General features: G+C 45.2%; 1 protein-coding gene across 1 annotated transcript in view; it reads left to right on the top strand.

The window, feature by feature from the left end:
• UNC80 (unc-80 homolog, NALCN channel complex subunit) overlaps positions 1–13,224 on the top strand; it is a 253,218-nt gene that overhangs the window by 68,256 nt on the left and 171,738 nt on the right. The window contains 2 exon segments of the mRNA XM_039912541.1: positions 2,527–2,693; positions 3,698–3,796. Of these exon segments, the coding sequence (XP_039768475.1) occupies positions 2,527–2,693; positions 3,698–3,796 (266 nt within the window).

Below are 13,224 nucleotides of genomic sequence, written 5' to 3' on the forward strand. Positions count from 1 at the left end.
GCTCCTGTGTCCTTTGGAAGACTGACTATCAAACTATGGTTAGGTTAGAACAGTGCTTGGCACATAGTAAGCACTTAACAAAAACCATCATCATCATTCAAACCAAACTGAAGACCTACAGTTCCCTAGTGTCTTTTTTAATCTTCTGAATGGTTGTGAACTATGGGCCCACCACAGAAGTTGCATCCAGTTCCATGAGCTGTTCTAAAAGCATCCCCCAAGGGTCATAGTCAATATCCAGTGGCAAGACAGGGTCATGATAATTAATAATAATAATAATAATAATGTTGGTATTTGTTAAGCGCTTACTATGTGCTGAGCACTGTTCTAAGCGCTGGGGTAGACACAGGGGAATCAGGTTGTCCCACGTGGGGCTCACAGTCTTAATCCCCATTTTACAGATGAGGGAACTGAGGCACAGAGAAGTTAAGTGACTTGCCCACAGTCACACAGCCGACAAGTGGCAGAGCTGGCATTCGAACTCATGAGCCCTGACTCCAAAGCCCGTGCTCTTTCCACTGAGCCACGCTGATAATTGAGATTGGCACAGCACTGTTTGAGCAGAAGTTTCAAGTGGATCATGAGCATGAAAACAAGATCAGAAACAGTGATAGGGAGAGCAAATGGCAAAAATATCAGCACAAATGGGGGGCTCTGGAGGTATCCACCATGTGATCAGGACTTTTCTATCAAACTTTCATCCATGGAAACAGATTTGCCACAAGCAGCATTATCATTCAACACAACATTATCATCATCATCATCATCATCATAATTATCGGTAGTATCATCATAGTTATATTTGTTTAGCCTTATAATATGTCAAGCATTGTTCTTAGTGCAGGGGGACATAAAAATTAAATCAGGTTGGACACAGTCCCCACCATCTGCCATAACAAGTTTATGGCCAAGGAAGTCTTACTGAGTCTCAACTAGGGCCATCAAATCTCTCTGAGTCACTGCTCATCTGCAAAACACTGATTATCTATCAAATCTAGCTCCCTTCTAACAGGCTAAATCCACCCATCCCATCATCTACAAGTGCACCATCTGTCACATAAAATTCATTCATAAATGAATAAATAAATAAATAGTATTTATTGAGCGCTTACTATGTGCAGAGCACTGTACTAAACGCTTGGAATGAACAAGTCGGCAACAGATAGAGACAGTCCCTGCCGTTTGACGGGCTTACAGTCTAATCGATGAGACTTCTGGTAAGATCCCTGGTATCCTGGGGCAGCAGATGTCTACGAGTCATTCAGAAAATGTCCTGCAGCAGCAGAAGAACTCTATTCCATCCTTACCACCAATACTCGACCATCCTTCTCATCACTGCCAATATTTACTGAACATCACTGGGCAGACAGTACTGCGTGCAGTGGAGAATGGCCCTAATAATGAAAGGCATCTTTGGCCGAGTAAAGACGCAGCACCTCTGAACAAGCCTCCTTGGTCACAAGCACCAATTGAGAGTGGGAATCAAATAGTTACAGAGATACATCCTTTAGACTGTAAGCTCGTTGTGGGCAGGGAATATGTCTACCAACTCTGTTATTTAGTATTCTCCCAAGCACTGAGTACAGTATTTTACACATCGTAAGTCCTTGATAAATACCACTGATTGATTGATACATTGATACCTTTCTGAAGATTCAGTGACCTTCTCAAGTGGCCAGTTAGATAGAGAGCAGCTTAAAAAGTGAGATGGGTTATTTTCATGGCTGGGGAATATTAATCAATGTATGAAGTGCTTACTGCTTTCTATGTGCTGTGATAGATCTAAGATAAACAAGTGGACACAGTCTGTGTCCTATGTGGTACTCACATTTTATCCCTATTTTACATATGAGGAAACTGAGAAGTTAATGATAATGCTTGTGGTATTGCTTATGTGCTTACTTTGTGCCAAGCATTGTATTGAGAAACAGTGTGTCTTAGTGGAAAGAGCATGGGCTTAGGAGGCAGAGGTCATGGGTTCTAATCCCAGCTCTGCCGCTTGTCAGCTGTGTGACTTTGGGCAAGTCACTTAACTTCTCTGTAAAACATCTGTATACTTAACATCTGTAAAATGGGGATTAAGACTGTGAGCCCCATGTGCAACAACCTGATTACCTTGTATCTACCCCAATACTTAGAACAGTGCTTGGCACATAGTAAGTGCTTAACAAATACCAGTATTTTATTATTATTATTAAGCACTGGGGCCGATACAAGATAATGAGGTCAGATAGAGTCCCTATCCCACAGTGGAGCTCCCACTCTAAGTAGGAAGGAAAAGAGGTATTGAATCCTCATTTTAGAGATGAGGTAACTAAGGCACAGAGACTTGCCCAAGATCATAACAACAGGAAAAACCAGGACACGCAGGGTGTGTAATTACGATAGTGATGATTGCTATGAGGAACTGACTCTCTTTCATCATCTGAACATTATTCTCAACCCAGAGAATAGCTTCCTTCCCTTATCTCTATATGTTAATTCTATCTAGTGAAGTCTTCCTCCCTGCTGTTCACTAACCCACAGGGCCTCTATTGTGATATCCGCCAACTGATTCAGTTCATCAAGGAAGCTCACGGGAATGTCTTTCGGAGGGTGGCCCTCAGTGCCTTACTGGACAGTGCAGAAAAAGTAATACCGGGGAAGAAAGCAGAAGAGGCTGAACCGGAATCTCGGCCCTCAGGGAGCAAAAGGTGGGTCCCCCTGACTAAGCCCCCTGCCCCTGCCCTTCTCCCACTCTCTTCTGCATTGTCCTGACTTGCTCTCTCTGTTCTTTCCCACTCCCAGGCCCACAGCACTTATTTGTAATTTGCTATTTTATATTAGTGACTGTTTCCCACCTCCTCTAGACTGTAAACTCACTTTGGGCGGGAATGTGTGTTTATTGTTCTATTGTACTCTCCCAAGTACTTAGTACAGTGCTTTGCATGCAGTAAGTACTCAATAAATATGATTGAGTGAATGAATGGTCCCATTCAACTTGCAACCAGTAAAATCAGCTTCTGGTGATGCTCTTGTGTTTGCTTGGCTTGTGTTGATGCATTTTGACCCAGATGACCCCATGGGATTCCACCCCAGAAAACGTCTGAAGGGGTGTTAGAGAAGGTGGTCGGGGGGTTGGGGAAGTGGAGCAGGTCAAAGTTGAGAGCCCTCCTTGGGCAGGAAGAGGCTGGTTGGTGCTTCTGGGGCTGGAGATGCAGAGCCCGACTCAAGAACACCCTTTCCCTCATTTACCTCTGAAGAGACTTTCCTGTGGCCCTCAAATAACAATCCATGAAAGAGATTCCACTTCACCCCTCACACCAGTTTGCTAAGGGATCTTAGAAAGTTAAGTTCAACAGCTGATGAGTTCACGGACAGGATCTAAGGTCACTCATTTGTCAGAAACATTGAACTTTTGTCCTTGGGCACAATATTAAATTCCTTGAGGCTATATGCGTTGTCCATGGGTATGCATTGAAAGCCCTGCTGTGTGCATAGTCATTAAGGGACATTTTAGGGCCTTTTGTTTTAGTAATGGCTACTGTTAAGCTAATCCAGCTTCAATCCAGACACATGGGAACCTTGAAGGAAATTTGGAATGATGTTTTATTTAGGAATGAATATCATAGAAATGAAAACGTGAGCTCTAGAAATGGATGTTTGTGTTCCTGTTACCTGAAGGGTGTTTTAATTCAGGCCTGAATTGTCCCCCTAGATCAGAGGCGGGAAGTGTGGTCGATAAAGGGCCAGCCCCCCCAGTCCCCGAGGAGTGCCGTGGTTTCGTGAGCAGCCGCCCCCTGCAGACTCCGGAACAGTAAGTAGCACCCATCTTGGCCAATCCTCTACCCATTTCCTTTCCCTCCTGACCCGCTCCCTGAGGGGTCCATGGCCAGAAGCGCCTCTCACGAGGAATGTTCAGCATCTCTGAGCGGGTAACCCTAGGGGGTGATGGGCGTAGAGAGGATATTCAGCAATTCCTGACCTTTGCTCTCACAAGGGCAACTGATCTACCTTCCTCTTCTGGGAGTCTCTTCCAAAGGAACCTGCCTGTGCCCAAGCTACTGAGCCAGCAGGACTGGTGGGAGGGGGGGCACTCAGGACCCCTCAACCAATCAACCAACCAATCAATAATCTTTATCAAGAGCTTCCTCTGGGTAGACCACTGTCCCAAGCTCATGGGAGAGTACCATAGAATCTCTCTGCCCTCAAGGGGCTTACATTATAACAAGGGAGACAGACACTTACTGTACATAGGTGTTGTAGGGAGAGGAAGTGGGTGAGTACCTATGTATTTAGGAGGTGAAGACCAAATGCATAAGCGACACAGTAGGAGGGGATGTAGGGTAGGGAGATGAGAGATTAGATAGGTAAGGCTTCCTGGAGGATGTGGGATTTAAATAGAACTCTGAAAATGATGAGGGCTTTGATCTGTTGGAGGGAGGAGGAGTTCCAGGCAAGAGGTCAGTGGGGAGAGAGATGAGAATGAGACACAATACCATCAGAGGGGCAAAGTTCCTACTGTGGACTGATGACTGTACTGAGTATCAGAGGATGTGGGATTTAAATAGAACTCTGAAAATGATGAGGGCTTTGATCTGTTGGAGGGAGGAGGAGTTCCAGGCAAGAGGTCAGTGGGGAGAGAGATGAGAATGAGACACAATACCATCAGAGGGGCAAAGTTCCTACTGTGGACTGATGACTACTGAGTATCTACGGTGTGCAGAATGCTTTAATAGGCACACACTGTGTGCAGAATGCTGCAGTGTACAACTGTGAGAGTACAGTAAAAGTAAAAGAAATGGCCCTCGACCTAGAGGAGTTTACAGTCTAATAACAAAACTGAAAATCAGCATAGGGGTAAGGCGGTGACACTCCTTAACCCTTTCCCTGCCGACCACCTTCAACCCTGGTTTTTGCTCCAAGGGACCTTCAGTGGGGGAAATAAGCGAAGCAGCATGGCTCAGTGGAAAGAGCATGGGCTTTGGAGTCAGAGGTCATGGGTTCAAATTCCGGCTCGGCCATTTGTCAGCTGTGTGACTTTGGGCAAGTCACAACTTCTAGGTGCCTCAGTTCCCTCATCTGTAAAATGAGGATAAAGACTGTGAGCCCCACGTGGGACAACCTAATTCCCTTGTATCTACCCCAGCGCTTAGAACAGTGCTCGGCATATAGTAAGTGCTTAACAAATAGCAACATTATTATTAAATCCCCTGCTCCCAAGCCCCAGAACTGCACTTTAACTCAAGGCCTGGGATTATTAAAGTAGGAATTTTTTCTCCCTAGCGTCTCTTAAACCCTCATGTGTGCATCTGTTCACTTACTAATTATTGGTGCATTTACTCAATTACTTGCTTGTGTTTTTGATCACCTGTACCAGTGTTCTTACTCTTGTACTTGTTCCGAATCTGGTCATTTTGAGTCTCTGTCTCCCCATTCTGTCAGTCAATAAATGGTAGTTACTGAGCACTTACACTGTGCAGAGCACTGAACTAAGCCTTTGGGAGAGTACAGTAGCATTAATAGTCATGATCCCTGCCCTCCAGGTGCTTTCAATCTCCTGAGGAGGAGAGGCATTAGTAGAAGCAGCGTGGCTCAGTGGAAAGAGCACGGACTTTGGAGTCAGGGCTCATGAGTTCGAATCCCAGCTCTGCCACTTGTCGGCTGTGTGACTGTGGGCAAGTCACTTAACTTCTCTGTGCCTCAGTTCCCTCATCTGTAAAATGGGGATTAAGACTGTGAGCCCCACGTGGGACAACCTGATTCCCCTATGTCTACCCCAGCGCTTAGAACAGTGCTCGGCACATAGTAAGCGCTTAACAAATACCAACATTATTATTATTATTATTATTACAAATTATGATAGGTTTTAGATGGGAGCTTATTATGGGCAGGGAGCGTGTCTACCAACTCTGTTGTTTTGCACTCTCCCAAGTGCTCTGCACACAGTAAGAGTTCAATAAATACCATTAATAGGTGAAACAACAGATTATGAGGTTGTATACATAAAATCTGTGGGGTGGGGGTGTGTGGAATGAGTATCAAACTGCACTGGGATTCTGAACTTGGATGTAGAGGAGATGCAGAAGGGAAGCAGAATAGGGTCGGGAGTTGAGAGTTCAGTCATTCACTTATCTACTCCTCAAGGGCAAGGACTGTGTCTCTTACTTATAATGCATATCCTTCCTAAACAACCAGTTCAGTATTCTGCAAACAGGAATCACCCAATAAGTGCCATTGAAGTGTTCAAAGATGAATTTGAGCACTGAAAAAACAAAATGAAAGAAAAGTTAAGCATTTCAGGTGCTGCAAGAAAATCTTAAGAGCATGAGCCGTGGAATATATCTTCATCACCCTATTTATTTTGTTTATTTTGTTTAATGAGATGAATATCACCCTGATTCTATTTATTTGCCATTGTTTTTATGAGATGTTCTTCCCCTTGACTCTATTTATTGCCATTGTTCTTGTCTGCCTGTCTTCCCCGATTAGACTGTAAGCCCATCAAAGGGCAGGGACTGTCTCTATCTGTTGCTGATTTGTACATCCCAAGCACTTAATATAGTGCTCTGCACATAGTAAGCGCTCAATAAATACTATTGAATGAATGAATGAATGAATTAGTGGGTCTGATCCATGCTCTAATCAGCCCAGGAATTTGTCCCCAATAGTGACAACAGGATGCTTGGGAGTACCACGTGATGGTTGTCCTTCTGGCCTCAGTCCTCATGTTCTAGCCATCTAGCATCCTTAACTTTTCCCTTTAATAATGAATTTATCCAAATCTCACAGTCAGTCAATGGTATTTGTTGGGCACTCATTGTGTTGAGTTCTAAGGCATGCGAGAGCACAATATAAAGGAGTAGGTATAGACAATCCCAGCCCACAAAGAGCTTACACACTAGATGGGGAGACAGGCATTAAGATAAATTGCAGATGGATCTTTATAAAGTACTTTAGGGCTAGGGGAAGGAAGACTATCAAAATACTTAAAGGGAACAGGCCCAGGTGTCTAGGAGGTGCAGAAGGGAGAGCTAAAACAGGGAAGTAATGGTTTAATTGGGGAAGCCCTCTCAGAAAACATATGATTTGGGGAGAGCTTTTAAGATGGAGAGTGGTGGTCTCTTGGATATGAAGGGGGAGGGAGTTCCAAGCCAGAGGGAGAACAAGGGCAAGGTGTTGACAGTGAGAAAGATGAGATCGAAGTACAGTGAAAAAGTTGGTATTAGAGGAGCAAAATGTTCATGTTGGGTGGTAGTACGAGATCAGTGAGGTAACGTAGGTAGGGGGGAGTTGATTGAGTAATTTAAAGCTGATGGTAAGGAGTATATGTTGGATAAGGAGGTGGATGAGTAACCACCGAGTGAGTATTTTTTCAGAAAAATGATCCAGGCAGCAAAATGAAGTATGAACTGCACAGGGGAGAGACAGGAGAGACAGAGCAGGGAGACTGATGCAGTAGTCAAGATGCCTTTGGATCACAGTGGTAGTAATTCGGACAGAGTGGAAGGAGCAGATTGTAGAGATGTTGTGAAGGTAGAATCTACAAGATTTAGGGACATACTGAATTGGTAGGTTGAATGAAAGAGATGAATCAAGTATAACACCAAGGTTATGGACATGTGAGGCAGGGAAGATAGTGGTGTTGTCTACAGTGATGGGAGAGACAGTTGAAGGACAGGGGTTGGGTGGGAAGATAAGGAGTTTTGTTTTGGACAGTTTGAGTTGTTGGCAAAATATTCTGTCCTGAAGATAGGATGAAATTTGAGACTGGAAAGAAGAGAGGTCAGGGCTGGAGAGGTAGATTTGGGAATTGTCCATGTAGAGATGCTAACGGATCAAATGAGTTCTCCAAAAAAAGGGTGCAGAATAGAAGGGGACCCAGAACGGAGCCTTTAGGAACTCCCACAGTTGGGGGTGGGAGGCAAAATAGGATCCTGTGAAAGAGCAGCCAGAGAGATAGGAGAACCAGGAAAGAAGAGTGTCAGTGAAGTCAAGGTTAGATGGCATTTCCAGGAGAAGGGGGTGGTCCACAGTGTCAAAGGCAGCTGAGAGGTTAAGGAGGATTAGGATGGAGTAGGAGCCATTGGATTTGGTCCCTAATGACCTTAGAGAGGGCAGCTTTGGTGGAATAAAGAGGTGGAAGCCAGACTGCAAGGGGTCAAGTAGAGAATTGGAAGAGAGGAAGTGGAGAGAGAAGGTGTAAATAGCTCTCTCGGAGAGTTTGGAAAGGAATGATAGGAGGGAGCTGGGGCAGCTAACGGAGGAAGCTGTGGAGTCAATAGAGAGCTTTTTAAGTTAGGGGATCTCTGAAAGCAGAAGGGAAGGAGTCAATCCATCAAACAATGCTATTTATTGAGCGATTACTATGTGCAAAGCACTGTACTTAGCAGTTGGGAGAATACTATACAAAAGAGTTAGTAGACACATTTCCTTCCCTCAGTGATCTTACAGTCTTTAGAGGGAGGCAGACATTAATATAAATAATTTATACTATATAAGTAAGGATATATACATAAGGTCTGTGTATGGATGAGGATGGGGCAAATATCAAAGGCCCACAGTCAGTCAATCAATCATATTTCTTGAGAGCTTACTACGTGCAGAGAACTGTACTAAGCATTTGTGGAGTACAATACAACAGAATTAGCAGACACATTCCCTGCCCATAATGAGAGGGGGAGGCAGACATTAATATGAATATACATAATTTATAGTATGTAATTCAATGATCTATACACAAGTGTCAAGGGATTGGGGGTGGGACAAATATCAAATGTCCAAAGGTCACAGATCAAAGCGCAGGGGTGACAGCCAAAGGGAGAATGAGCTGGAGAAAGGAGAACTTAATCAGAGGACTCTTGCAGGAGGCCTCCTGTGCCTCGGACCCCATTCCCGCTCATCTTATAAAAACCATCGCCCCTTCCCTCCTCCCCCCTTAACTTCTATCTTTAACCACTCACTCTCCAATGGCTTCTTCCCTTCTGCCTTCAAACATGCCCATGTCTCCCCCATCCTAAAAAAACCCTCTCTCGACCCCACTTCCCCTTCCAGTTATCGTGCTGTCTCCCTACTATGCTTCCTTTCCAAGCTCCTAGAATGAGTCATCTACACTCGCTGCCTAGAATTCCTTAATTCCAATTCTCTTCTGGACCCCCTCCAATCTGGCTTCCGTCCCCTCCACTCTACCAAGACTGCTCTCTCAAAGGTCACCCATGACCTCCTTCTTGCCAAATCCAGTGGCTCCTACTCTATCCTAATCCTTCTTGACCTCTCAGCTGCCTTTGACACTGTTGAGCATCCCCTTCTATTCCACACCTTATCTCACCTTGGCTTCACGGACTCCGTCCTCTCCTGGTTCTCCTCCTATCTTTCTGACCGTTCATTCGTGGTCTCTTTCGCGGGCTCCTCCTTCCCCTCCCATCCTCTAACTGTAGGGGTACCTCAAGGGTCAGTTCTTGGCCCTCTTCTGTTCTCCATCTACACTCACTCCCTCGGTGAACTCATTCGCTCCCACGACTACAGCTATCATCTCTATGCAGATGACACACAAATCTACATCTCTGCCCCGTCCTCTCCCCCTCCCTTCAGGCTCGTATCTCCTCCTGGCTCCGGGATGTCACTACCTGGATGTCTGCCCACCACCTAAAACTCAGCATGTCCAAAACTGAGCTCCTTATCTTCCCTCCCAAGCCCTGTCCTCTTCCTGACTTCCCTATCACTGTGGATGGTATCACCATCATTCCCGTCTCTCAAGCCCACAACCTTGGTGTCAACCTTGATTCAGCTCTCTCATTCACCCCACACATCCAATCCGTCACCAAGACCTGCCGGTCTCACCTTTATAATATCGCCAAGATCCGCCCTTTTCTCTCCACCCAAACGGCTATCTTACTGTTACAGGCTCTCCTAATATCCCAGCTGGATTATTGTGTCAGCCTTCTCTCTGATCTCCCTTCCTCCTGTCTCTCCCCGCTCCAGTCTATGCTTCATTCCGCTGCCCGGCTCATCTTCCTGCAGAAACGCTCTGGGCATGTCACTCCCCTCCTTAAAAACCTCCAGTGGTTGCCTATCAACCTCCGCACGAAACAAAAAACAAAAACTTCTCACAAAAACTTCAAGGTTCTCCATCACCTTGCCCCCTCCTATCTCTCCTCCCTTCTCTCTTTCTACTCCCCACCTCATAGGTTCCACTCCTCTGCCCACCTCCTCACCATACCCCGTTCTCGCCTATCCTGCCATCGACTCCCACTGTCGAACCCTGGCCCACGTCCTCCCGCTGTCCTGGAATGCCTTCCCTCCTCACCTCTGCCAAACTAACTATCTTCCCCTCTTCAAAGCCCTACTGAGAGCTCATCTCCTCCAAGAGGCCTTCCCAGACTGAGCTTCCCCTTTTCCCTCTACTCCCTCTGCTGGCTCTCTGCCCCCCCCTTCACCTCACCTCAGCTAAGTCCCCTTTCCTCCCCTTTCCCTCTGCTCCTCCCCCTCTCCCTTCCCCTCTCCTCAGCACTGTGCTCATCTGCTCATTTGTATATATTTTAATTACCCTATTTATTTTCTTAATGAGATGTACATCCCCTTGATTCTATTTATTGCTATTGTTTTTGTCTGTCTCCCCTGATTAGACTGTAAACCCGTCAATGGGCAAGGATTGTCTCTATCTGTTGCCCAATTGTACATTCCAAGTGCTTAGTACAGTGCTCTGCACATAGTAACTGCTCAATAAATACTATTGAATGAATAAATGAATGAATGAGATGTGACCTTAGTAATCTTTGTAGGTGAAGAGAGTGGCAGTCTGGCTATATGGAGAGGGAGAGTTCCAGACTAGGAGGAGGATATGGGAAAGGGGCTGGTGGCAAGATAGATGAGATCAGGGCACAGTGAGTAAGCTGGCACTAGAGGAGCGAAGAGTGTGGGCTGGGCTGCAGTAGGAGATTAGTAAGGTGAGAAGGATGGGACGAGCCGACTGAGTGCTCTACAGCCAATGGTAAGGTATTTCTGTTTGCTGCAGAGCTGGATGGGCAGCCATTGGAGTTTCTTGGGGAGTGGGGAAACACAGGAGGCAGGGAAGTCAGCAAGGAGACAGATGCAGCAGTTTAGCTGTTTTGATCAGTCTGGTAATGATTTGGTTGGAGAGAAAAGGGTAGATTTTAGCAATACTGTGAATATAGACCAACAAGATTTGGTGACAGATCAAATAAGTGGATGGAATGAGTGAGATGTGTCGAGAACAATGTCAAGGTTATGGACTTGGGAGATAGGAAGTATAGTGGTGTTGTCTACAGTGGTGGGAAAGACAGTGGAGGGCAGGGTTTGGGTGAGAAGATCAGGAGTTCAATTTTGGACATGAGGTGTTGCTCAATAAATATGAGTGACTGAGTGATTGACTGTGGCATTTGATATTTGCCCCATCCACATCCAAATCCAGGTAGAGCTGTCCTGGAGGGAGGAAGACAAGGGAGATTGCTTAGAAGTCATGGCCAGAGCTCTAGATTTGGGAGTCCTTTTGAATCTATTGACATTTTTTATTTCATGATATCCCTTGGGGACAAACATGTGTTTGCCTTCCTCTGTGTAAAGACAGGTTTCATTTTGATTTGAACCTACCATCTCCAGTGGGGTGGCCACATCCTAGGGTGGTAGAATTTGGTGATCAACAACTCTGTGTCCTCTCGACTGTAAGCTCATCGTGAGTAGGGAATGTGCATCATACTCTCCCAAGAGCTCAGTACAGTGTCCTGCACACAGTAAGCACTCAATAAATACCACCGATTGATTGATTTAATGATGTGGCCTATTTCAATTATTTCTGGATTTTAGGTTTCCAGCCATCAATTCTTTGCCTTCACTTCACCCTCTGGACCTGCTCCACCTCTTATCAGTTGACCTGCCCTTCTCTGTCTCCACTGTGTCCCTCTCGTGTTTCAGTGACTAGGCCTGCATCCAGGCATTCAGGATCAGGGGCCACACTCCTTTCCGTTGAGGCAGGTCTGGAGCTTATTTTCTGTCCCCTGTGCAGCAGGGCCTAGAGGGAAGAGCATCAGGCTGGGAGTCAGGAGTCATGATTGGTAAACCTACCACTGCCAATTGCCCCACTGTGTGACCTTGGGCAAGTTACTTAAATTCTCGGCACCTCATTTTCCTTGCCTTTAAAATGAGGGCAAATGCCTGTTCTCCCTCCCCTTAAGGCTATAAACTTCATGCAATTTTGATTATCCTGTTTCTACTGTAGTGCTTAGCCCAGTACTCAACATTTAGTCAAGCCTTTAGTGAATATCCCATTAAATTACTCCAGGAAATAGCACAGTGCTTGACGCCATCATTACTATTATTTTGGAATGCTGTGTTAAGTGAGCAAACAACAGTGTCCCTGAGGTCCCTTTCCTGAGTCATAACGGAGGTATCGGAGCCCATGATTGTGTGGATGACGCTTGAATTATTTTTCCCCTTAATGCATTTCTTTGTATTTGTTCAAATTGAGGCTCATTTTCCACTTTTCAGCAGACTCACTCATTTGCACAGCTTTCATTAACTAAAGGAAGGGGGTGTCACCTGGCAACCATAAAATTATGCTGTACACACAACATCTTCCAGATCATTTGTGAAATGTCAAGCCAAATCCAACCTAATTCCAAATGCCAAAAAACTTCACTGTTTAAACTTCTCTCCATCTCAGAAAGGGGGCTCTATCTCTGCCCTTCTCTATCCTTGCCAGGACAGTCAATTAATCAAAGATATTTATTGAATGCTTACTGTGTGCAGAGCGCTGTACTAAAAACTTGGCAGTACAACACAACAAAATTAGTAGACATGTTCCCTGATGTCTAAAGAAGTCTAGAGAAGAAGACATTGAAATAAATTGCAAATATGAACAAAAGTGATGTCGGGCTGAGGATGGGGTAAATAAAGGGTTCAAATCCATGTGCAAGGGTGATACAGAAAGGAGAAGTAGAGAAAATGAGGGCTTTGTTAGGGAAGAGCTCTTGGAGATGTTATTTTAATAAGGCTTTGAAGGTGGGGAGAGTGATGATCTGTCATATATGGAGGGGGGATGGAGTTCCAGGCCAGAGAATGGACATGGGCAAGAGGTCAGCAGTGAGATAGGTGAGATGGAGATATAGGTGGACATTAGAAGAGGGATGTGTACGTGTTGGATTGTAGTAGGAAATAAGCAAAATAAGATATGAGGGGGCGCGGTGATTTAGTGCTTTAAAACTGACAGTAAAGAGTTTCTGTTTGATG

The sequence above is a fragment of the Ornithorhynchus anatinus genome, chromosome 7 (assembly GCF_004115215.2).
Source record: "Ornithorhynchus anatinus isolate Pmale09 chromosome 7, mOrnAna1.pri.v4, whole genome shotgun sequence".
NCBI classification, from domain to species: Eukaryota; Metazoa; Chordata; class Mammalia; order Monotremata; family Ornithorhynchidae; genus Ornithorhynchus; species Ornithorhynchus anatinus.